We start from the raw sequence: 25,984 nt of genomic DNA on the forward strand, positions 1-25,984 counted from the left end.
ACTAAAAAAGTGTGATCCTGATGTGGTTTGTTTCTCGGCTATGAGTCTGCTATGATTTTCTTGCGATTCTGGCATGTGCCAATAACGTAGAAGACAAAGAAACTGTAATTCAAATTACCAACGTTTCCATTTCCCATTGGTAACACTGGTAAAATCGTTACAGTTTTATGCCAATATCCGTTCAGGGTTTATTGGTACAGTTGGTACCATTGTCAAATTATTGCACCAATGGTATATTGAAAGTTGGTACTAATTGTAGAACTGTGAACGCAAGGGTGTGTTTCCCCTATAACCTTACCAACCAGATTCAGAAATAAAATCTGCATGAAAATGTTGCCCCATATACTGGCAATACAGGTACAGATCGAAATTGTCGGATAATGTTTTAAAATCAAAAATATTTACAGGAAACTTACAAAGGAATGAACAACGGGAGATAACTCTTAGGAATGTGAAATTCAAATGAATATTAAATAATAATATGATAAAAAAAATTTTTTTAAAAAATAAAAAAAAATTTATCTACGAAAGCCTAGAAGGGTCAAATATGGAAGAAAAAAAATCGTTATTACAAAATAAAAAATCGTTATTACGAGATAAAAAATCGTTAATATTACGACTTAAGAAAGTCGTAATATAACGAGATAAAAAGTCGTTATTACTACTTAATAAAGTCGTTCTTACGACTTAATAAATCGTAAAGTCGTAAGAACGAGATAAAAAGTCGTTATTACGACTAAATAAAGTAGTTCTTACGCCTCAATAAATAGTTATTACAAGATAAAAAGTCGTCATTACGACTTTAAAAAGTAGTCATTACGACTTAATAAAGTCGTTATAACGAGAAAAATGTCGTTATTACGAGATAAAAAGTCGTCATTACGACTTTTTATCTCGTAATAATGACTTTCTTAAGTCGTAAAAACGATTTTTTATACCCCCGCTTGAAAAGCGGGAGGGTATATAGTAATCGGTATTTCCGTCCGTCTGTACGTCTGTCCGTCCGTCCGTCTGTCGGTCCGTCCGTCCTTCCGTCTGTCCGTCCGTCCGTCTGTTACGCTTTGGGGTACCCATCTCTTATCCGCAACTCCTCTCATACCACTGAAGGAAATTTAATGAAACTTTCACAGAATCTTTATTACATATTGCCATTGTGCACCTCCTATTTTACTTTTTGATCTGACATATATTTTGGATTTTCCAGAGCAAAACATGGATACTGCCAATATATTCATATGGGAGGCGGGGGGTATCATTTAGTGAGCTCATTGCTCACAGTACCTCTAGTTTTATCTCGTTATTACGACTTTATAAAGTCGTAATTACGACTTTTTATCTCATAATAACAATTTATTAAGTCGTAATAACGACTTTATTAAGGTTCATAAACCCTCTGCTCACTCATATAAAATGTATCTTTAACTCTTATGATTTCCCAAAGGAAGTGTATTTGCTTAGTAAAATACAAACAATAATAGCATGGCTTGCGGGGAAAAACTGGACAAAAAAAGACATTTCAATTTGATTAATTTATAAAGGAATAAAAGATATTCATGTCATTAAGAGATATCTCTCTTATCAGAGTATCAATATACCTTAAGTCGTAACAACGACTTTTTATCTCGTAAGAACGACTTTTTAATTTTTTTTTCATTTTCCATATTTGACCCTTCTTACGACGGCGTATTCGTGCCATATTGACAATGTAGAGAAAATTTTAAAAAATCGTTTGTACGATTTTTAAATCGTTGGAACGATTTAGAAAAACGTTTGAACGTTTTAGAGAATCGTCTGTACGATTTGTTAAATCGTCTGAACGATTCAGAAAATCGTTTGTACGATTTGTTAAATCGTTTGAACGATTTAGAAAATCGTTTGTACGATTTAAAAAAAATCGTTTGAACGATTTTTTTCTGATTTGGAACAGAAGCATAGTGGATAAGAAACCTGGTAAAGCTGTTGTATAGAGAATTCTCTTCGCTGCTGACTATAACAGGTACAGAAACACTTATAATAAATTTTATCTTGTTCATAAAACTGTGTGAATATTGTTGCAATGTTATAATTGGTAAACCATCATATCACGATTACATTCACAATGTTTCTATGATCACTTGTCGTAATTTGTACCTTTGTTAATGTACAATCTTCGTCTTAATCTGTTTCTTTTCCTTAAACGCACTCCCTCCGGATCTTGTATAGAAAGAAGACATCGAATATCTTCTTGAGATACGGTAAATCCTGCTATAATAGCTTTCCAGTACAACCACCTGTATCCATGCAATTGACCACATGACTCAATTTAAGTGTTTCCTCAATAAAAAGAGCTACATCCCCTATGTCGGATTTGTATTTATGTATGAACAGACTCAACTAAGCTGATGTCCTTTTCAACGTTTGTTCACGAACAAAGACTCGGTGAGTTTGCGAAAGGAGCTGTGCTATTTCCGAAAAAGTGAAACCCATCTTGAAATATCTCTGGAACAATTTTTCTCTGCCATTCATCGTGTCATTCATTAAAACTTTGCATGGATACGTTGTTCTACTTGTGCAAGTTTTTCTACTACGCTTCTTCTACATGTAATAAGAAGAAATAAAAATCGTACAAACGATTTTAAAAATCGAACAAACGATTTTCTATATCATACTAACGATTTTAACAAATAGTACAAACAATTTCCTAAATCGTTCAAACGATTTAAAAAATCGAACAAACCTTTTAAAAAAAAACCAAACAAACGATTTTAAAAATTGTACAAACGATTTTAAAAATAGTACGAACGATTTTAAAAAATCGTACAAACGATTTCCTAAATGGTTTTAAACAAGAGGCCCATGGGCCACATCGCTCACCTGAGCACTAAGGGTAGGAAAAAGTAGAAAATGTTTTTTTATTGCAAAGTTTAAATCCAAAAGTAGTCCCATGACCAATCATGGATTTGCTATTTTTTAGAAAATGATTTTTAAAGAATTTTCTTATATATATATCTTTAAAAACTTTGGTCGGCCATTTTGGCCCCGCCTTACCCCGGGGGTCATGATTTGTACAAACTTGAATCCACACTACCCGAGCATGCTTCCATATAAATATGATGAATTATGGCTTTGTTATTCTTGAGAAGAAGATTTTTAAAGAAATTTCCTATATATTTCTATGTAAAACTTTGGTCGGCCATTTTGGCCCCGCCCTACCCCCGGGGGTCATGATTTGAACAAATTTGAATCTACACTACCTGAGCATGCTTCCATTTATATATGATGAATTATGGCTTTGACATTCTTGAGAAGAAGATTTTTAAAGAATTTTCCTATATATTTCTATGTAAAACTTTGGTCGGCCATTTTGGCCCCGCCTTACCCCCAGGGGTCATGATTTGAACAAACTTGAATCTACACTACCTGAGCATGCTTCCATATGAATATGATGAATTATGGCTTCGTCATTCTTGAGAAGAAGGTTTTTAAAGAATTTTCCTATATATTTCTATGTAAAACTTTGGTCGACCATTTTGGCCCCGCCCTACCCCCGGGGGTCATGATGTGAACAAAATTGAATCTACACTACCTGAGCATGCTTCCATATAAATATGATGAATTATGGCTTTGTCATTCTTGAGAAGAAGATTTTTAAAGAATTTTCCTATATATTTCCATGTAAAACTTTGGTCGGCCATTTTGGCCCCGTCCTACCCCCGGGGGTCATGATTTGAACAAATTCGAATCTACACTACCTGAGGATGTTTCTCCATAAGTTTCATCTTTCCTGGCACAGTGGTTCTTGAGAAGAAGATTTTTAAAATATGCCACCAATTTTTCATTTATTCCCAATTATCTTCCCTTGAATGAGAGCGTGGCCCTTCATTTGAACAAACTTGAATCCCCTTCACCCAAGGATACTTTGTGGCAAGTTTGGTTGAAATTGGCCCAGCGGTTCTTGAGAAGAAGTCGAAAATGTGAAAAGTTTACAGACAGACGGACAGACAGACGGACGCCGGACAAAATGTGATCAGAAAAGCTCACTTGAGCTTTCAGCTCAGGTGAGCTAAAAATCGTACAAACGATTCCTAAATCGTTCAAACGATTTTCTAAATCATTTAAACGATTTTCTAAATCGTTCAAACGATTTTCTAAATCATTTAAACGATTTTCTAAATCGTTCAAACGATTTTTTAAATCATTAAAACAATTTTTTAAATGGTATAAACGATTTTAAAAATCGTACAAACGATTTCAAAAATCGTACAAACGATTTTTTAATTTTTTCCTGCATTGTCAATATGGCACGAATACCCCGTCGTATTACGCTTCTAGCTAGGCTTTCGTAGTTATATATAAATTGTTCTAAAATGAACTTTGAGACATTCCCACAATTTTATAGCTGCAGAACTGTAGCTTTCCGAAACAAGAGGCCCATGGGCCACATCGCTCACCTGAGCACCAAGGGTAGGACTAGTATAAAATGGCTTTTTATTGTAAAGTTTAAATCCAAAAGTAGTCCCATGACCAATCATGGATTTGCTATTTTTTAGAAAATGATTGAGAAGAAGATTTTTAAAGAATTTTCCTATATATTTCTATGTAAAACTTTGGTCGGCCATTTTGGCCCCGCCCTACCCCCGGGGTCATGATTTGTACAAAATTGAATCTACACTACCTGGCTGAACATGCTTCCATATAAATATGATGAATAATGGCTTTGTCATTCTTGAGAAGAAGATTTTTAAAGAATTTTCATATATATCTCTATGTAAAACTTTGGTCGGCCATTTTGGCCCCGCCCTACTCCCGGGGGTCATGATTTGAACAAACTTGAATCTACACTACCTGAACATGCTTCCATATATATATGATGAATTATAACTTTGTCATTCTTGAGAAGAAGATTTTTAAAGAATTTTCCTATATATCTCTATGTAAAACTTTGGTCGGCCATTTTGGCCCGCCTTACCCCCGGGGGTCATGATTTGTACAAACTTGAATCCACACTACCTGAGCATGCTTCCATTTATATATGATGAATTATGGCTTTGTCATTCTTGAGAAGATTTTTAAAGAATTTTCCTATATATTTCTATGTAAAATTTTGGTCGGCCATTTTGGCCCCGCTCTACCCCCGGGGGTCATGATTTGAACAAAATTGAATCTACACTACCTGAACATGCTTCCATATAAATATGATGAATAATGGCTTTGTCATTCTTGAGAAGAAGATTTTTAAAGAATTTTCCTATATATTTCTATGTAAAACATTGGTCGGCCATTTTGGCCCCGCCCTACCCCCGGGGGTCATGATTTGCACAAACTTGAATCTACACTACCTGAGCATGTTTCCATATAAATATGATGAATTATGGCTTTGTCATTCTTGAGAAGAAGATTTTTAAAGAATTTTCCTATATATCTCTATGTAAAACTTTGGTCGGCCATTTTGGCCCCGCCCTACCCCCGGGGGTCATGATTTCAACAAACTTGAATCTACACTACCTGAGCATGTTTCCATATAAATATGATGAATTATGGCTTTGTCATTCTTGAGAAGATTTTTAAAGAATTTTCCTATATATTTCTATGTAAAATTTTGGTCGGCCATTTTGGCCCCGCCCTACTCCCGGGGGTCATGATTTGAACAAACTTGAATCAACACTACCTGAGCATGCTTCCATATATATATGATGAATTATGGCTTTGTCATTCTTGAGAAGAAGATTTTTAAAGAATTTTCCTATATATTTCTATGTAAAACTTTGGTCGGCCATTTTGGCCCCGCTCTACCCCCTGGGGTCATGATATAAACAAATTGAAATCAGCACTACCTCAAGAACATCCATATAAATATGATGAATAATGGCTTTGTCATTCTTGAGAAGAATATTTTTAAAGAATTTTCCTATATATTTCTATGTTAAACATTGGTCGGCCATTTTGGCCCCGCCCTACCCCCGGGGGTCATGATTTGCACAAACTTGAATCTACACTACCTGAGCATGTTTCCATATAAATATGATGAACTATGGCTTTGTCATTCTTGAGAAGAAGATTTTTAAAGAATTTTCCTATATATTTCTATGTAAAACTTTGGTCGGCCATTTTGGCCCCGCCCTTACCCGGGGGGTCATGATTTGAACAAACTTGAATCTACACTACATGAGCATACTCCCATATAAATATGATGAATTATGGCTTTGTCATTCTTGAGAAGAAGATTTTTAAAGAATTTTCCTATATATTTCTATGTAAAACTTTGGTCGGCCATTTTGGCCCCGTCCTACCCCAGGGGGTCATGATTTGAAGAAACTTGAATCTACACTACCTGAGGATGTTTCCCCATAAGTTTCATCTTTCCTGGCACAGTGGTTCTTGAGAAGAAGGTTTTTAAAATATACCACTTAATTTTCATTAATTCCCAATTATCTCCCCTTGAATAAGGGCGTGGCTCTTCATTTGAACAAACTTGAATTCCCTTCACCCAAGGATACTTTGTGGCAAGTTTGGTTGAAATTGGCCCTGTGGTTCTTGAGAAGAAGTCGAAAATGTGAAAAGTTTACAGACAGACAGACAGACGGACAGACGGACAGACGGACGCCGGACAAAATGTGATCAGAAAAGCTCACTTGAGCCTTTGTCTCAGGTGAGCTAAAAATATTGTAAGCTCTCTGGGAATGGCCAAGCTTAAGTTAGGGAAGCTACAAAATAAATACCGGTAGTATTCCTGTACTAAAATCATTGTTCCTCTGATTATAGGGAAAACATAAGATTCGTCTTGGTCTCAACAATATCTATAAATCATAAATCGGTTCTCATTTCAACAGGTACAATAATAAACTGGTGGTGGCGTCTACCGCTACTATTATAAAAAAAAGGGGGGGGTTACAATTACTATACACTAGGATGATCCCCACAGTTAATTACAATTAAATAGGTGTCCAGTGTGTTGGGAGATAATTGTCAAACATTTTCTCACCTGAAATCACAATGGTAATGCTATATAAGGCTACGGTGAAAATATGGGCGGATCTTGGATTTATCTCTTTTAAATATATACGCGCCTGACAACTCGGCAAATTATCTGTTCACATCATGCGATCGGCCCCTATATATAACCTTCGGAAAAGGGTCACATGACTAGATTCAACCAATAAAAATGCTGTACGGCGACGTTCCACCAATCACCGCACTGTACGGTACCGTACAAACAGAGATCTGCCAAGCAGTGCCAAACAAGGCTGCCGTACAATGAGAATAATAACTATAAAACGGAATTAAAATGTGAAATGACAAAATAACCAATAAATATGGATTACAAAAGATGTGTCTATTATAAGTAAGCAATTTATCTCTGAAACTGATAAATTTCACATAAATAAACTTGCTGAGTATGTAGATAATATCGCGGATGGATAAAAATATAGTGCAAGTTGTAGACACATGTAATCAGGAAAAATAATGGCTAAAATGAATAGTAGAACACACAATGATAATTAACATAATAAAGAGCAAATAATTATGCCCGTGATATAGCACGAATAATAAGTTAGGTAAAATACAAAACAATGTACATAACATGCGCCAAGATGGCAGACAGAATGTAAACAAGCAGCAGATGATTCAAAGTATTACAGCTTATCCACACATGTAGAACTGCTAAGATAATGACAGTTAACTCAATAAATACATGCAGATTTAAGATGAAAGGTAACCAATTCATGGCATATAAAAATAAATACAAATTCTAACATTCTCAGCCATTGTTGAAATATCATTACAAGTAATGTCCACCCACCCAATAACTATTGCATAGTACACCATAGTTAAATTATAGTCATCTGACAGGTCCTTACAATATATATATATTGACAGACCGGAGAGCTACAGTGCCAACCATTGAAAAAAAACTGTATATTTATTGCGCACAAAAAAGTGCGCGCGGTTCTGGATAAATTCTTCCAAATTCTTACCTCAATTGCAAAAAAGCCATATTTTAAAAAATTCCTTACTCTTTTATCAAGTACTCTCGCAGTTTACATCTGTATGAAGCGCGTTTGACCGAATTATATTACAAACCAAAATGGCAGTATAAATAGGCGAAATTTTCGATGATCTCAATTTCAGGGCCAGGAGGGCTATTAAAAACAATAATAACGAATGTATTGTTGTGGAAACAGTGAAAGAATATGTTAGGAATACACGGTTAGTAATATTTTGTGATGACAGTTTTAAAAACATGGAGAAATAAATCATGGAACAGCGCACTTTTTTGTGCGCAATAAATAAACAGTTTTTTTGGGAGTTGAACTATGTTCAATCTCCCATGGTCATCAAGCGATTTCTAGCGCAGTGATATTACAATGAATTATACAGCGGCCGTCGTGGTGCTTCTGTGTCGACCAATTTACTCCCCTGTGATATTCAATATAAACTCGCACCAGTCTATATAAACTCGCAGAAACGTCCGCAATAGAAATAGTCCATCCCATTTTTCTGAATTAATCTAATTTTAATAAATGAATTAAAAGTAAATTAAATTGAATTTTATTTAACTTAATTTGAATAGCATCTTTTTGTCATATCTCCGAGAAATGACTCTTAAATTTGATTTCCGGATGAAAAAATAGTCCCAGTTTTCTGTCATTTATCAATCGACAATCCTCGGCTGATTCCACTACGCTCCAGTGCTGTTAAGAGTTTATTCTGAATAGTAAACTTTTTGATACGTAAGTTTAGTTCATTCTCTCCTTTATATCCCAAGTGGTTCGATGGCCATATCATTAAAAGGAATGAGAAGATTTAGGAAAATCTTTGGAAAGGGTCGGAATTATTTAAAATAGAGCTTTTGTCTGCTTTCAGAGTAAGAAGCTGCGAAAAACATGTAATGTCAAAAGGAACGCTAGGGTTTTACACAACTTCTTTCAATTTGTTTCAGCAATGAAGAGACAGAACAACGTTTCGTTTAAAAAATACTACGGAAAAATAATCACTGTCAGACATTTATTTGTTCTGACAAGTAAAATGATCTGTAAGACTGGAAAAAGTTTTGTCATACCAGATACGTGCAACTCATTTTTTTACGTTGGTAAAGGGAAAAAATAATAGCATTTAAATGTTATTCAATTTTTTTGATATCCGATATCACGATTTCAAATGACATTAATTTTTAATTTCATGAATTTATCAGCATTTAGTTTGTCAAGTGTTCAACACTAGAACTGAACTTGAAAAATGTGCGTGGCTTTAATTAATAATTAATAAAACAATTAAAATGAATGAATACATGTTTATGCAGACACAATGGTATAATAATCCCAATGATCGATGTGTGAAAACATATCGTTCCTCATGTTTTTTTCTTGTAGTAGCTCGTTAAACTATGTCTGATTTTTAATTACATTTGAATCAAATCAAAATCACGAAAATTAAGTGTCACTCGCGTGGCGCAGTTGTTAAAATAGTTTGCTCTAGAGATTGATCCTTGCGTCGCACGTTCGAATCCTGTGGGATGCATTTGGAGATGAACTCTTCTGATGAGACCATTATAAACCGAAATCCAATTTCGCAGTAGATGCTGGCACAAAACGACCCCTCACTGCTCAATGGTTCTGAGTGCTGTGTATAGGTAAAAATTTATAGACCTACATGTAGCTAGCTCCATCGGCAAGTGGTAGTGTCTCAATATGAGTGAAAAATTATCGAACGTAAAAACAAACAAAATGTAAAGTATTCAGACATACTTACTTTTATAGAGAAATTACTTGAAATGAAATTTAAAATTACGGAATATAAAGATAGATACATTTGATAGAAAAGATAAGCACAGAATTCTATAGAAATTAATTATTGTGTCCGAGAAGAACCATTCATACCCAAAAGAGAAAAGCAAATGCTTGTTTTAATCAGAGAAAGAAAAATGACAATCTAGTGCCTGCTGATGGTAACATCGACTATAAAGAGTGTTTGTTTGTTTGTTGGGACCAAATATCTTGCACACATTCAAAAAAGAGTAGAGGGCGTTTTGATTCAAATGCTTCATAAGTTTAAGGACAGTGTTTGAGTTATAAATGGTACTGAAAGAAGTTTGAATCCTACCCACAAAATAGTATTTTCGAGTTTGGAAAAATTATTTTTTTTTTTGGGGTGGTGGGGGTTGTTTGTTTGGTTTGGTCAAACTGTTGTCAGGTTTTTATCAGGTAAGTTAAATTGTTTTTCTCCCCCCCCCCCCCCCCCCCCCCATACACACACACTTTCAAAAATGGAGCTAAGTAAATTGAACTTATTTCTAATGCTTGGTGTTGCATCTCTTTCAAATCTACACTAACAGACCTGTATCTAAAAGTAGCTGCAGAACTGTAGCTCTCCGAAAAAATTTTGACAGACCGCAGATCTACAGCGCCACCCATTGTAAAAACTGTACATTTATTAAGCACGAAAAGTTGAGCTTAGTTCTGGATTAATTCTTACCTCAAAAGTGAAAAAGATTCATTAAAATTCCTTCCTCCTCTATGAAGTTCGCTTATATTTGACATTTGCACGAAGTGCGTGAGACCAAATTATCTTGCAAACCAAAATTGCAGCATAAATAGACGACTTTTATATGATCTCAATTTCAAGGCCAGAAGGGGCTGAAGGGCTATTAACAACAATTATAAGGAATGTTTTTGTGGAAACAGTGAAATAATATTTTAGAACATGTTAGTAATATTTTGATATGACATTTAAAAAAAATGGAAAAATAAATCAAGAAACAGCGCACTTTTTTGCGCGCAGTAAATATATACAGTTTTTTTCAATGGGTGCCACTGTAGCTCTCCGGTCTATCAAAATATTTTTTCGGAGAGCTACAGTTCTGCAGCTAATTACCAATATAATTTCACTAACCATATTGGCAAACAAAACTTAGTTTCCTATCACAATCAGCGGTTGTTAATTCAGCAAGATCTGAGGTTGAAACGCGGAGGGCCAAACAGTTCCCCCTTGATCTGCTGACAGATCCGCCTGAGATTGTCCACGTTGAGAGCTGGGAGGAGGAAATCGTGTTATCTTTACAAGAAAAAAGACAAGAAACTTTTAATTTTTTATTTCATGTAAACAACACCACAGCAACTGGAAATATTTATTTTTCATCTATATAATGTATCTGTTAAGATATAAATAGTCATTATAATAATCCTTTGTTAGAAGAATTAATATGAAATACAGCATGCATATTTTTTATTCTTAGAGCTACTATATATCCATCTTTAATGTCATTTGATGAAAGAAATTATTCTTGATCCATTCTTCTCTTGAGATTCTGACTGATATCATGAAAGGGAATGTTTCTCGGGAGAGTAGGGAGATCTAGCAAATTAGGTTTTTTGTGTTCTTTACTTTTTCTGCACAACTGACTACCTTTTTTTAAGATGAAACATTGAGCATCAATACAAAAGTCCAAAACCTATTTTTGATTAATATTCATAGTGGTTTCAAATGTGACATCCAGAATTCAGGTAACGTAATAAAAAGACTGAACTGTAAAGAGAATTCAACTAACCAAATTACTTTAGAATTAATTCCAAAAAAGGAATTTCTTCTGACACTAATTACTATAGTATCAAATTTATTTCAGATATCTTACCATCAAGCCATCTCCACGTGACATCCTTTTTAATGGCCACCCAGAACTTCCCAGACGGTAGATCACCATCAATGCTTGTAGAGGCTAGGGTTCCATTTATAGCCCTACAATTATGCCGGGCCTTGGACCAAATGTCAGCGGTGAACGAGGGCCGGAAACAGTGTGTTGTTTGGCCGCAGTATAAACCACCGTCTACAAATGTATAAGTTAAATGTGAGTAGATATAAACTTGATAAGAGAAGAAAATTATAATACAGATGAGATGACAAATTATAACAGTGTAGATATGAAAGGCTCCCTTTATGGTCTCAGTTTATAATTAAAGCACTATCTTAAGTGTGCAGGACAATTTGCGTACGTAAAAGAGTTTGACATATTTTAAAATTGATAAATACAAAGTAACAAAGAAATGAAACAATCCTTTTAATATTGTATATTTGAACACTGTTGAAGGGTTTCGTCTAATCTGAGGATACTTGACCTATAATGGTTCAATTCTGAGGGTTCTCAGAAATAAAATAGAATTGCATTATGGGAAGTTCAGTGGAAGCGGATGCAATGGGGCATATGGAACAAACTGTAACAATCTTTACACTGAACAACTCATGAAAACGATCAGCTAGAATATTATATGTATTTAGCATAGAAAAGTCAAACCATTACCAAATCGACATATATACTTCATGTGAGTAAAACAATCTGCGGGATACATTGTTCTGGTTCCGGACTGATCTATCTGTACGTAAGCACACATTTCCCCTGTTGTATCATCGGTTATGTTGTGAATTAGACTCTTTTTATCTAAAAATATTGTAAACCAAAGTAAATTAAAGATCAATTTACATGATCGACTGGCTGAAGCCAAAATTGCTTGTTGACAAATTTTATTTTGGATAGGTAGTGGCTGAATTTGTTGAAGTTTTATCAGAATGTTTGAAAGTAAATCCCAATCCTTTTCCAACTAATAGATTTCTAGCTTTCTACCTTAATTTGTTTTAAAACAGAAGGGATAAAGACCAACTCCAATTGGTTCTATTTTAAAGACTACGGTAGTTTGTTAAGAAATTAATGCTAAAAAAATCCCCAACTTTAAGCATTTCACTTACAACTGTAGACGGACACTCCCTTTATTCCACCACAAGTGTCACTCTTACAGTGAGTACATTTTATGTTACATTCATCATTTGACAGTCTTGTCAACTGGTGTAAATGGTGTTCACACAGACACATCGTACTCTACAAAAAAGACTTGGAAATTGTAATATGACGTATACATGCATTATTTATTTTTTTTTTGTAATAAATTGTATCATTATTTATGTTAAAGAATTAATAAAGAAGTAGTAGTTATAATTAAAAACCATAAAATAAAATACATGTACACTTCTTCGAAAATCTTAAATTAAGAACCGGAAGTGCCCGAAAGGACTCTTCGACATATTACTGTTGTAACATTTCCTGATTTCGTTGGTAAAAAAAAATCTCACATATAAACCAATGGTTCCCTTCCATCCACATTTCTGGAAGCAATTTCTAGTGTTGACATTCTTAAGTTGAAATCCTCCTTTGATAAGGGAAGAACGAAAGCAACCTTTGTAGATTATTACTTCCTTTGAAGGTACTTCATTCTCTGAAAATGAAGAAAATACCAACAATATCTAGGTGGAAGTGTTTTGCTTCTGTGTAAACATTTTCCATAAAAGTTTATTTCCAGCATCAAGTTGATAATAATTATACTATTTTTGATATGATGAATTTGGTAAAGTAGTAAATTTTTGATAAAATCTCCACAAAACAAAAACATGCATGCGGTTAATAAACATAAAAATATATGAAAGAAGTTTAAGAGGGTCAAAAAAGTAAATTTTAATTGTTTTGGAAGGACGAGTCTCTATATCATTTTCACCATTCATTAATAGATCTGAGAAAAGTTATAAGAAGAAGGACACTTGTCGAAAAAAAATGTTTTTGGCTTCGAATTAGATCTCTGGATGAGAATCAAAATTTATAAACTTTAGTAAGCATCTACAGGATATCTTTTATCATATTACAAAATTGATTTTGCTACAGGATAAAATTTTAGAGGGGTTTTTGGAAGCGATATGTTTGCTTTGACATTTGAGACCTAGTTGTCCATCTGCATAAAAAAGTTTAAAAATCAAAAACTTTATCGCCCATCTTCATGTACATGTCACCACCAATTAATACGAGATTATTAATCTACTGTATTTAACAATCTGAGATTTCAAAAATGAAAGAAAACGCTTATTTTTTTTAAAAACCCAAGTAACACCTAGGAATAAAAGTTTAAATTCTTACACCGTATGAAACATGGTCCACAGGACCAATAGGAAACGACAAAAACTTCCTTTTCTGTTAAATCTTTAGTCACAGCCCCGTACAATTTAGTGGGTAAATGATCCTTCGAAATATGATTTTTGGTGGGTTTTTTTGGATAATCAATAAACTTTCAGAATTTTGCATTTTCAGGCAAGAAGCTAGTAGGGGCCCAAAATTTTAACGCACTCACTTTTTTATTTACTAAAACATTCTTCCAAAAATCGTTTTTGAACATATTTATGAACACTTATTCTTAGCTTTCAGATTTTTTATGAATTGAAATGATAAAATGCATATTTAGCTGTTATGAGTCGTCTTTTTAATTTTTTTTTTAAATCTTAGTGTGAATAATACTCAAAATGACCAACCGATTGATCCTTGATTTATCAATGCTATCATAATTTCCAAAATACTAGATATGTGAGTACCTGCTGAGTTCTCTGTGCACCTATTGTCATAAAAGTTCCATCCATTATCATGAAGACGGCCACCAATCCAATACATTGTGTCTGGTTCCAGACTGGCGTCTATTTGTGTGATATTTATCGTTCTCGAGGAAGCTCGAAATATTGCTAAATTTCCTTTCTTGTCTTCACATTTCGATTTTGCTATTACCCAAGTAAATTGGTTAGTGAAAACTTCATATTGTGCATTTACTGAAATATAAAGAAAAAAATAACTGATATATGGATATATTGGGGAAAAAAACAATGTCATACAAGGGTAAAAGGAGATAGAATAATGTATATAAATATTTAAATATTTATTTGTCTTATAGTATATTTACCTTTTAAGATACATATCAAAGCGACAAGAAATGTCAAGATCTCCATCTTTTCAATCCATGGTAAACTTAAACATTAACATTAAGCCGGAAACCTATCGATAAATACTTCACTAATTAGGGAAAACGTACTTAACTTACAGTAGAAATGTAAAGAAGCAAAGAGTACTACTGGTTTATTCAAGTAGTGGTTATAATGACCGCCTTACTAAAAATCGACTGTTACGACGTGACAGTGTCGTTTTTTTCTTCTGATCGTTCATAAAGGCACGAAATAAAAAGGTTTATTCAAATTTCATTGAGTTTTTTTTTATTCTTCACTGCATTGGTGAAAGTTGTAAGCAGGAAAAAAACTTTCTACAACATGTACAAGACTTGAGCAATCTTGATTTGCAATAAAGTTTTGCTTCAGAAGTGAAGGTCATTAAATCATTTATTTTGTCGTGTAATTTTGATGTACTGTTTGGCAGTAATTGCAGAAAATAACATGACAATGTTTTGTAGTTACTATCAACCGGTCTGTTTCAAAACTGCATGACAGTATAGAAAATTTTCCTCCAAGACCAAGTGTTTTTCTGTGTCTTCAACTATGTTTTTTTCTTTGAATCTCACCTCCTTTCTTTAAAAAATCAACTCGTTCTGGTAATCAAACTGGGTGTAATGACTGTAAACAGAAAAAATGAAATTGAAAACAGTTAAAACCAAGGTATATGTCATAATTTAAGTTAGCAAAATACATTGTATGTCAATATCCATCATTAAATGAAGAAATTGACAGAATATTTGGTAAAATTTTACATCAATTCTTACTCTCCTTGGATTATTTTAAACACTGCTTAAGGACAGATGATGCAAACAAAAAATGGATGCCTGGATTGGTATACTGATGTATATTTTTTGACCTTATTTCATGATAAATGATGCAAATAATAAATTTCTAGAATATAAAGAAATTGTAAACCTTCTGTGACGTTCAAATTCTACCCTTCTGAAACCATCCTTATTATTCTATACAAATATTTTTCACTTAAAATTCCATTTTTGTGCCACTTTGAATAAAAATTTAAAAACTATGCGGTGAATCTTAATCATTTTATTCATTAAAACATGACCCAACCTTTTTCTAGATAAAGACCAACACGGTCATTTTGAATTTGTGAATTTTATAGTGTATAACCAGATATTGATATTCAAAGATAGTTTTGAATAAAGATTGAAATAATTCTAAAACTGCGCATGCAATGACAAAAGGACAGAGTGTATGATTGGTACAACTACACTAAGTCACAGACAGGGCATACATAAAGTCCTGATATATATTCCTGCTGATAACATATTCACGTTCGCAGTGAAACCTGCTTTAGAAAACATGGCTATTCACTCTACGATCTCGATCCTTTTACTCTGTCTTTCCTCATTGAGTTTGGCCGGTAAGTAAAGTCTGCGACACAGAAGTTTCAAGTGACCAGATGTAAACAAATTTTCCTCATGTATCTTCAATGACAATGCCTTAAAACTATACCTGCATGTAATATTTAATCCAATGTTATCCAATTTATTGACCTAGATATTACCCCCCAAGGCTCATTTAGGGTTCATAAACCCTCTGATCACTCATATGAAATGCTGCTTTAACTCAAGTGATTTTCCAAAAGAAACGTGGTTTACAAATAAAATTAATGTAAACAATTATAGCATAACTTGCGGGGCAAATTTGGACAAAAAAGAAACTTCAACTTGGCAAATTTATGTACTTAAGAGTTATCTCTCTTATCAGAGAATCGATGAACCTTAATTGGTCATTTTAATCTTTTTGCAGAGAAGAGATTTCTTTGTAAGTATATTTTTGAATTATAACTTTCGTGATAGATTAACATTTCTCCCATCCACAGTATTTGAGGCCTAGCAAAACTCAGATTTCACATATCTTTGTCTCCAACTTTAAACATTTTTAATTTGTTGGGTGAAAGTTTCAAAAGCATGAGGTCTGAAAAAGGGTTTATATATAAAACGTTACCATGATCTCTCACGATAGTATGGCAATCCCTTTTACTTTTTATTTGTGAAATAAAAAAAATTCTTTCAATAAGAAAGATATCTGTCTACCATAGAGAGATATCTCTTTAGCTTATAGAGATATCTTGCTCTGACTAATAGAGATATCACTATAGCTTAGAGAGATATCTCTTTAAACAAAAGAGATATCTCTCTTTAACTTAAAGAGATATCTTTACAAGCTAGAGAGATATCTCTTTCAGCGAGAGAGATATCTCTTAAAGTAAAAGAATTAACAATATGGCAAGCCCTTTTACTATTTATTCGTAAAAAAACTCTTTCAATAAGAGAGATTTCTCTCTAGCACAGCTGATAGCTGATAGAAATATCTCTTTGACCAATAGAGATATCTTTATTGTTTATATCCTTAGAGAGAAATCTCTTAAAAATGGTATATATCTCTTTTACTTAGAGAGATATTTGTTTTACTTAGAGGGATATCTTTATAAGCTAGAGAGATATCTCTATAAGCGACAGAGATTTCTCTTTTTAAGCGATGGACCGAATTTTCTCAGCTTACGAAAAAATCAACTATATAATATTACCGATTTGTAATCCAGACAACACTGAATAACTTGTCATGTTTAGTAGAGCTATCATGTGGAATATCATGAATATTTCGCAATTTACATGATTTAAATATACTTTAATATACATGTACTTCCGTGAATAAAAAGCTTATACTTCCGGTGTTGTAAAGTAGGATTTCCCCCCTAGCCAGCTTTCCCCCCCCCCCCCCCGGAAATCGTACTCTAGAGTAGGATTTTCCCCCGAGGGGAAAACTCCCACCAGAGCCAAATCTCCCCCTCTTTCTTTCTCAGAGTAAGATTTCCCCCTTTTTATAGTCAACAAAACCACAGCTGCAATATTTTTTGTGACAAACTGATTTTTAAATGGTCAATGTTTTTCTACTTGTCTAGTAAGAATTTCTAAACATAAAATTCTAATCATAGAATGTCAACCCAAATATTTAGTTTTTTTTTTAAAGAAAAGCATATGTAAATATCCTCAGAATCGATGTTTTCATAGCAAAAATTAGCTCAATATCTCCATTCATTTGTGGAAAAAATAAACATTTTGGAAAATCCTTAAAAATTTAAGAGGTCGTAATTCCGTATAAAAAAGACTTTGAAGCGGAATTAAATGCAAACTCGATTTTAACTTATCATGATACATCCAAAACGAAAAATCAGTTCAATATCTTCAAACATTGAGAAAAAAGTGCGAAAAACCATTTGGGACAGACAGAGGGACAGCTTAACAGACGGACAGACAAAGAGTAAACCTATAGCCCCCCCCCCCCCCCCCCCCCCCCCCCCCCCCCCCCGTTACATTCGATTTATTTTATCTAAAAATTGGTTTGACAGTTGCTGAGAAGAATGAGATTTAAAATTTTCACTTGCATTCTTTGTATATGTATGTTCAATAAATCTGGTCACCATTTTGATGAAGTGACACTTGTAGCAATGTGCCAACCATTCCTCCTAAAAAATAAGTAGAGCAATTATATTTTATTGGGGGAAAATTGGCTCTAGGGGAAATCGCACTCTATAACTACTATACAGAGAAGGATTCCCCCCTGGAAAATTGACTCCGATGTGGGATTATCGTATAGGGGAAATCCTACTCTAGAGCCAGTTTTCCTGGGGAGAAATCCTACTCTATAGCCAGTTTTCCGGAGGGGAATTCTACTCTAGAGCCAGTTTTCTGTGGGGAAAGATTTAAGGGGAAAGCCTACTCTACAAGACCGGTAAAGGGAGAAGTCATTTCTTTGATTGTATATTGTTTAACGTCCCTCTCGAGAATTTTTCACTCATATGGAGACGCCACCACTTGCCGGTGGAAAGCTGCAAATTTTGTCCTATACTCGGCACTTAGGGTCATTGAGCGGGTAGGGATCTTTTTCGTGCCAGCGCCTACTGCGACACGGGACCTCGGATTATACGGTCTCATCCAAGGGACCGGTCTCCACGTCCCACCGTGGGATTCGAACCCGCGACGTAAGGATTGACTCCTTACTTCGCGAACTCTATCTAGAGCAGACGCTCTAACCACTGCGCCACGCGGGCGACAGAAGTCATTTCAAATGGAATTTAAATAAAATAATGAAGAGAGATATCTCTTTGCAATAAAGAGATATCTCTTTTTGCTTGAGAGATATTTCTTTTAGACACTTTTGAAAGATATCTCTTTCACTCTAAGAGATATCTCTTAAGATAAACTAAGAGAGATATCTCATTTACTTTGAGAGATATCTCTTTAACTTTGAAAGATATCCCAAAAGTAAGAGATATCTCTCTAGGTGAAAGAGATATCTCTTTAACCTTCAGAAATATCTCTTTTCACGTAAAAGATATCTCTCAAGCTCAAGGAGAAAGAGATATCTGTTCAAGTGGAAGAGATATCTCTTTTATAAAAAGATATATCTCTCTTATTTTAAGAAATATCTCTTTCTCATAGAGATTCTCTTAAAAATGAGATATATCTCTTTAACTTGGAAGATATCACTATTTTTAAGAGATATCTCTCTAAAATGAGAGATATCTCTGTACTTTTACGATAAATTTTATTTTCCGAATAAAAAGCAAAAGGGCTTGCCATATTATAACATAGTTGAAAGAGATATCTTTCCTAGTTAGAGAGATATATCTGTTATTTTAAGACAAATTTTATTTAATTTCTGAATAAATAGCAAAAGGGCTTGCCATACGATTGAATACAAGTATAAGATTGATTATGATTTTATATATAAAAATGAAAAGCTTTATTTTGTTACAAATCATAACATTAATTTAGAACTGAATTTCATTTTGCAAATGTCAAATGTCGTTATTTTTTCATTGTGTATCATATACCCAAATGCATGCAATTGAAACAAATTCATCGATCCTAGTGCTTATACTTTTAAATTGTGCAGCAAATTGTTTGCAAATCAAAGAACTTAAAAAAAATATATGATGTTTTGACTTTTAGTTGATCCCATCGAGACATTTGTTAAAGCACAGACCGTATTCGAACCATGGGGTTCTTGGAGTTCCTGCACCGGATATATATGTGGATTGCCGGGTTCTCAGTATCGAACACGAGGCTGTCACCACTGGGCTATGGGATTTATGCGTTTTTCAACCGAGTGTCCGATGTATGGCAAGGAAACCCAATATTGCACGGTCAATTGTTCCGAGTCTACAACCACCTCCTCCTCTGCAGGTATTCCAATATTTGTCTTTAATAATCAACACAAACGTTATGATCCTATACATGTATTGAAGTGATATGATATATTTATATTATAGTAATGTAGATTTGCGTATATACATATGTAACTATGTATACTTAGCTATGTAACATATTGTTCAGATTCTTGAAAAAAAATATATTTAGAATACTTTAACTTGATTGTTTTATACTTTAAGGTGACTGGGGCCCGTGGGGAGCTTTCTCGGCCTGTGACAAGACGTGCGGCGGTGGTGTTCACATGAGATATAGGGCCTGCCGCATCGGGTCATGCGTAGGAGACTCCTTGCAGTCTTCAACATGCAATTCTCAACACTGTCCTGGTGAGTTTATTTACAGATACTTTTCGTTTTTCTTAGATAATCACCCAGAAACAATCCCAAAAACATTTCAATGCTACCTAGAGAGAATTTATTGCAATAAAGCCTATGGCTGCAGGTTATATAATGAAATTTTCAGCATCGACAACCATCCCTAGCAGCTCAACAATGACAACTGCGGCACCAACAACAACAACTACAAACTGGTGGATAACGTTAACAACTTCTCTAAAACAAGTACACATGGTCACTGTGAGACGATGAAAAATGATTTCAAGGATACTCTGTCACCAAATTAGTGATAAAAACATTGACTTTAATTTACTTTTATCACAATATTACAATCCAAGACAAAGCGTTGAATAAAACGTATAAAAATGCACAGCCATTCTGTATAATTTCCTTAAAAATACACTCTAAAATTCAATTAAGAACCGGTCGCGATAGCCTAGTGGTAGGACGATCGTTTCAGTGAGTGGGAGGTCCCAAGTTCGATTCGCGTTAAGCGTTAAAGCCGAAGACATTTAACATAGGAAGTGACTGTTCTTTGCGAAGCATCAGCCACTAGAAGTTAAGTCAAAGGTCTTTTGGATGAATCCTAAAATTCGAGGTTTCATAAGCCTTGACAAAGATCCCTCATTTCTAATTGCTAATTGCCAAATCAAACTTCGTGGCACTTAAGCTCGTCTCTATATAAATAAAAAAAAAAACCTCGAATAGGAAGTCAAACAAAAGACAGTCAAAACATTATGTTACAATGTACATGTAGTAATATATAATGGTTGAAAAATATAATAAATCCGATCGATATTGCCTAATATTGAATTAAAGATACCATGATTTTGATTCAGGGAGAGAGTTTTATGGTTAAAGTGTAGCTGGAGGATGGATATGTTCTTTAAAATCTATTTTGAATGAAAAAAAAATCTTCAATACTATTCCATAAACAATAAGGAGGAATCTTCAAATATTTGATATTCAATTAATTTGATGGTTTATGAACATTGCAGACCTATACAACATCATTGACTAAAAATTGGAAAAAAGAACTATCAATATGCTCACGTATTCAATTTGAAACTGACCAATTTATTGAATTCCGTTTATAAAACAGAGACATATAAGCATTTGAAGTTTTTGGAATTATACATTCTCACATCAACAGGGAATTTATTTTACTTGTATCATAATTACATTATGTTTCATTGGCGATTTTTAAAGTTGTGTATTTGTCATTAATGTTCTTTTGGAGATTTTGATTCCATACGCACAAAAAAACAAACAAAAACGATAAGCATTAGTACACACACAGAGTGTCAGTAAGGGGTTTAGTACATGATTCCTTAAAGATCATATGCATGTAGATATATTTGACAAAGTGCACTTAGTTTTTTTCCTGTGTGCGTCATGATGACTTTAATTTATGTCTGCTAGTACTGTAACGTCCATCTTTTTCAAATGGTTACTATAACTTCAGTACATCATACAGCACACAGTTCAACAAAGGCACCAACCTCATCACCCCCTGTCTCAAGTACGACTTCACGTCTTTCTACAAATACTTCCGCTGCCACTCAAGTGGGAATAGTGTCTTCTACAAGAGCACCATCAATAGGGACAACTACGATGTTTCCAAATACCACGATATCCCCAACCTCAGGTAATATAAAGATAGGGTTTGCTTTACTTTTGGATGATGAACTATTTCCGTGATTTTTAGCTCACCTGAGCCGAAGGCTCAAGTGAGCTTTTCTGATCACATTTTGTCCGTCGTCCGTCCGTCTGTCCGTCTGTCTGTCCGTCTGTAAACTTTTCACATTTTCGACTTCTTCTCAAGAACCACTGGGCCAATTTTGACCAAACTTGGTACAAAGCATCCTTGGGTAAAGGGGAATTTAAATTGTTAAAATGAAGGGACATATCCCCTCACAAGGGGAGATAATCAAGAAAAGACAAAAATAGGATGGGGTCATTAAAAAATCTTCTTCTCAAGAACCACTGAGCCAGTAAAGCTGAAACTTATGTGGAAGCATCCTGGGGTAGTGTAGATTCTAAATTGGTCAAATCATGACCCCCGGGGGAAGGGCGGGGCCACAATGGGGAATCAAAGTTTTATATAGAAATATATAGGAAAATTCTTTGAAAATCTTCTTCTCAAGAACCACTGGGCCAGAAAAGCTGAAACTTATATGGAAGCATCCTGGTATAGTGTAGATTCTAAATTGTTCAAATCATGACCCCCGGGGGAAGGGCGGGGCCACAATGGGGAATCAAAGTTTTACATAGAAATATATAGGAAAAATCTTTGAAAATCTTCTTCTCAAGAACCACTGGGCCAGAAAAGCTGAAACTTATGTGGAAGCATCCTGGTATAATGTAGATTCTAAATTGTTCAAATAATGACACCCGGGGGAAGGGCGGGGCCACAATGGGGAATCAAATTTTTATATAGAAATATATAGGAAAAATCTTTGAAAATTTTCTTCTCAAGAACCACTGGGCCAGAAAAAGTGAAGCTTATATGGAAACATTCTGGGGTAGTGTAAATTCTAAATTGTAGGAATCATGACCCCCGGGGGAAGGGCGGGGCCATTATAGGGAATCAAAGTTTTACATAGAAATATATAGGAAAAATCTTTGAAAATCTTCTTCTCAGGAACCACTGGGCCAAAAAAGCTGAAACATATGTGCCCGTGGAAGGATCATGGGGTAGTGTAGATTTCAAAATGTCTAAATTATGATCAGTGGGGTAGGGTGGGGATGTATTATGTATAACAAGGGTGAAATCTCGTAAAGAACAGAATGGTCAAAGCTTCTCAGGTGAGCGATGTGGCCCACGGGCCTCTTGTTTTTTACGTAATTAAATGGTCAATATTACAAAAAAGAAATGAAAACTACATATTTGACAGTAATCACATAACTCTTGAAACAATAAAAGATCTAATACTTTACAATTTGATCAGGTTTAAGCGAGAGAACTTGCAAGGTCTGTGGTGATTATGAGAATGGAATATCTTGCGACATTCGCAGCATATACATTGGACCAGAGGTTACGTGTGAGGCAGGAAAAGCTTTCTGTATGACGGACATAATCTCTGACGGCTCCGGAAAGGAACAAGTTTTCAAAAGGTCAGTACTCTGTGTTTCAGTGAGATGTCAGTTTATGACAGAAAGATACTACATTCAATCGCAACTTATTTTACTTATGCAAACTTCCAATATAAAGCTCTTTCAAATGACACCAATGTCAATGACCTGGTGGCCTTGACTGTGACATATATTCTAAAAATAGCTTTTTTGAACCTTCACTACATCTTTTATACCATGAGAGATAGAGACGTCATATTTTGTATGCATGCGTACTCCACTAATTAAATTCTTTCAAATGACACCAAGGTCAATGACCTTATGACCTTGACTGCTTTTTCGTACCTTCGCCATACCTTTTGAACCATAAGAGATAGAGACTTTGTATTTGGCTTGCGTACTCTACTAATTAAGTTCTTTCAAATGACACCACGGTCAATGACCTTGTGTCCTTGACTGTTACCTATATGCTAAAAATAGGTTTTTCAAATTTTGTTACCGCCGGACGCATAGTGTTTCACAAACACATCTTGTTTACTTTATTTCTTATGAAGACCATTGCTGTTAATCACTGCATGAACAACACTGAGCAAGCCGCGTGTGAAGTTTTATATACATCTTAAAAACGATATTTAACAAATTTAATTTGAATTTGAATGATTTTAAATACATATGTAAATATAAACAAAAAGCATTTTGTTATTTAATTCAACAGGTGCGTGAATGAGGCTGTCTGCAGAACACAGTGGTTATCCCAGACTTCAGACCAGGACTATTGCGTTCAGTATGGCAAAGTTGTGGTTAGTGACATGTTCTCCTGTCACTTTTGCTGTACATCTGATGAATGCAATCAAGGACTGGTTCCTGATTCTAGTACATTCTACACCGGGAGCTGAGATCCTAATCAATCTATTCTACTCTATTAATACAACAAGATGTGTTTGTGAAACACTATGCGCCCAGTGGCAACAAAGTTCCAAAAAGCTATTTTTAGCATATAGGTCACAGTCAAAGACACAAGTCATTGACCTTGGTGTCATTTGAATTAACTTAATTAGTGCAGTATGCATACCAGAAATGAAGTCTCTATATCTTACGGTTCAAAAGTTATGGCGAAGGTTAAAGTTGACAACAGACAGACAGACAAACATATAGATAGGACAAAAACAATATACGCCCCGATCTATCGATCTGGGCGCATAAATTTAACAATTTTATACTATGCGAAGAATTTTGAGGAGACAATATTTATAGGGATATTTAGTTTCGATCCCGGGGGGGAGGGGGGTATATTGTTTTTTCTGCCTGGCTGTTTGTCTGTCTGTTTGTCTCTCTGTCTGTCTGTTGTCAACTTTAACCTAGCCCTTAACTGTGGAGTGGGTGGGACTATGGCTTTCATATTTCACTTGTGTATTCCTTGTGATAAGACCTTTCCATGGGTACCACCAAATTTGACCTCTTGGCCTTGGAGTTTGACCAACTTTTACAAAAATGAAATACCACACTTTAACCTTGGCTAGACCTTTTGAACAGTTGGAGCTAGGGCTTTCGTCCTGGAATAAATATTTTTGACCTTTTCCCCTTGACCTAAGAGTTTTACCCACTTTTTAAAAACTTTAACCTTGGTCATAACTTTTGAACAGTTAGAAATAGGGCTTTCATATTTCACCGGTGTATTCCTTGTAACAAGACTTTCCTTTGGGTACCAACTTTTTTTACCTTGACCATTGGATTTTGAAATTTATTTGAGAGCATTCAACCCTCCCAATAAGCTGCCATGGGGGGGGGGGGGAATTAGTGTTTCACAAATACATCTTGTTTTTTAGCTCTACTGGTCAGACACCAGAAGAGCTTATGCGATAGTTATGCGTCCGGCGTCCGTCCGTCTGTCTAGCTGTCCGTCTGTCTGTAAACAATTTTTCAAAATACTACTCCTCCTACAGTTTTAATCTGATTTCAATATAACTTGGCACACAAGAAGACTACACTTAGATACATAATTCTTTGTATTGGTTTTTTATTTCGATGAACGGTGTTGCCGTGGTTACTGAAAAATAGAAATTTCTGTTAATTTTTTCTTCAAAATGCTACTCCTACAGTTTCGGTCTGTTTTCAATAAAACTTGGCACACAAGTAGACTACACTAAGATACATAATTCTATATATCGGTTTTTGATTTTGATGAACGGTGTTGCCATGGTTACTAAAAATATAAATTTCTTTGAAAAACTTTCAAAATGCTACTCCTCCTACAGTTTTGGTCTGATTTCAATATAACTTGGCACACAAGTAGACTGCACTAAGGTACATAATTCTATATATCGGTTTTTGATTTCGATGAACGGCGTTGCCGTGGTTACTAAAAATAGAAATTTCTCTAAAATTCTTTCAAAATGCTACTCCTCCTACAGTTTTGGTCTGTTTTCAATACAACTTGGCACACCAGTAGACTACACTAAGATACATAATTCTGTATATCAGTTTTTGATTTCGATGAACGGTGTTAGCATTGTTACAAGAAATAGAAATTTCTGTGATATTCTTTCGAAATGCTAC

General features: G+C 34.6%; 2 protein-coding genes across 3 annotated transcripts; one reads left to right on the forward strand and one right to left on the reverse strand.

The window, feature by feature from the left end:
• Positions 1–10,855: 10,855 nt before the first annotated feature.
• On the reverse strand, positions 10,856–14,898 carry LOC134281478 (uncharacterized). Its single transcript, XM_062763938.1, has 7 exons — positions 14,736–14,898; positions 14,377–14,604; positions 13,096–13,238; positions 12,715–12,844; positions 12,272–12,409; positions 11,609–11,800; positions 10,856–11,031 (listed from the first exon to the last, which is right to left on the reverse strand). Exons 1-7 carry the CDS (start codon positions 14,779–14,781, stop codon positions 10,865–10,867), a joined length of 1,044 nt encoding a protein of 347 aa, XP_062619922.1. The 5' UTR covers positions 14,782–14,898; the 3' UTR covers positions 10,856–10,864.
• A 4,868-nt stretch (positions 14,899–19,766) lies between these two features.
• LOC134281479 (coadhesin-like) lies at positions 19,767–24,532 on the forward strand. Of its 2 annotated transcripts, none has more exons than XM_062763939.1 (5): positions 19,767–19,994; positions 20,201–20,344; positions 21,819–22,001; positions 23,305–23,470; positions 24,144–24,532. In XM_062763939.1, exons 1-5 carry the CDS (start codon positions 19,892–19,894, stop codon positions 24,322–24,324), a joined length of 777 nt encoding a protein of 258 aa, XP_062619923.1. In that variant the 5' UTR covers positions 19,767–19,891; the 3' UTR covers positions 24,325–24,532. The 2 variants fall into 2 exon arrangements, with proteins under 2 accessions (XP_062619923.1, XP_062619924.1); XM_062763940.1 differs by having other exon boundaries at positions 21,831–22,001.
• The last annotated feature ends 1,452 nt before the right edge of the window (positions 24,533–25,984 follow it).

This window comes from Saccostrea cucullata, unplaced genomic scaffold, assembly GCF_032062105.1.
Source record: "Saccostrea cucullata isolate Sc308-1 unplaced genomic scaffold, CSIRO_AGI_Scuc_v1 ctg924, whole genome shotgun sequence".
Lineage (NCBI taxonomy): Eukaryota > Metazoa > Mollusca > Bivalvia > Ostreida > Ostreidae > Saccostrea > Saccostrea cuccullata.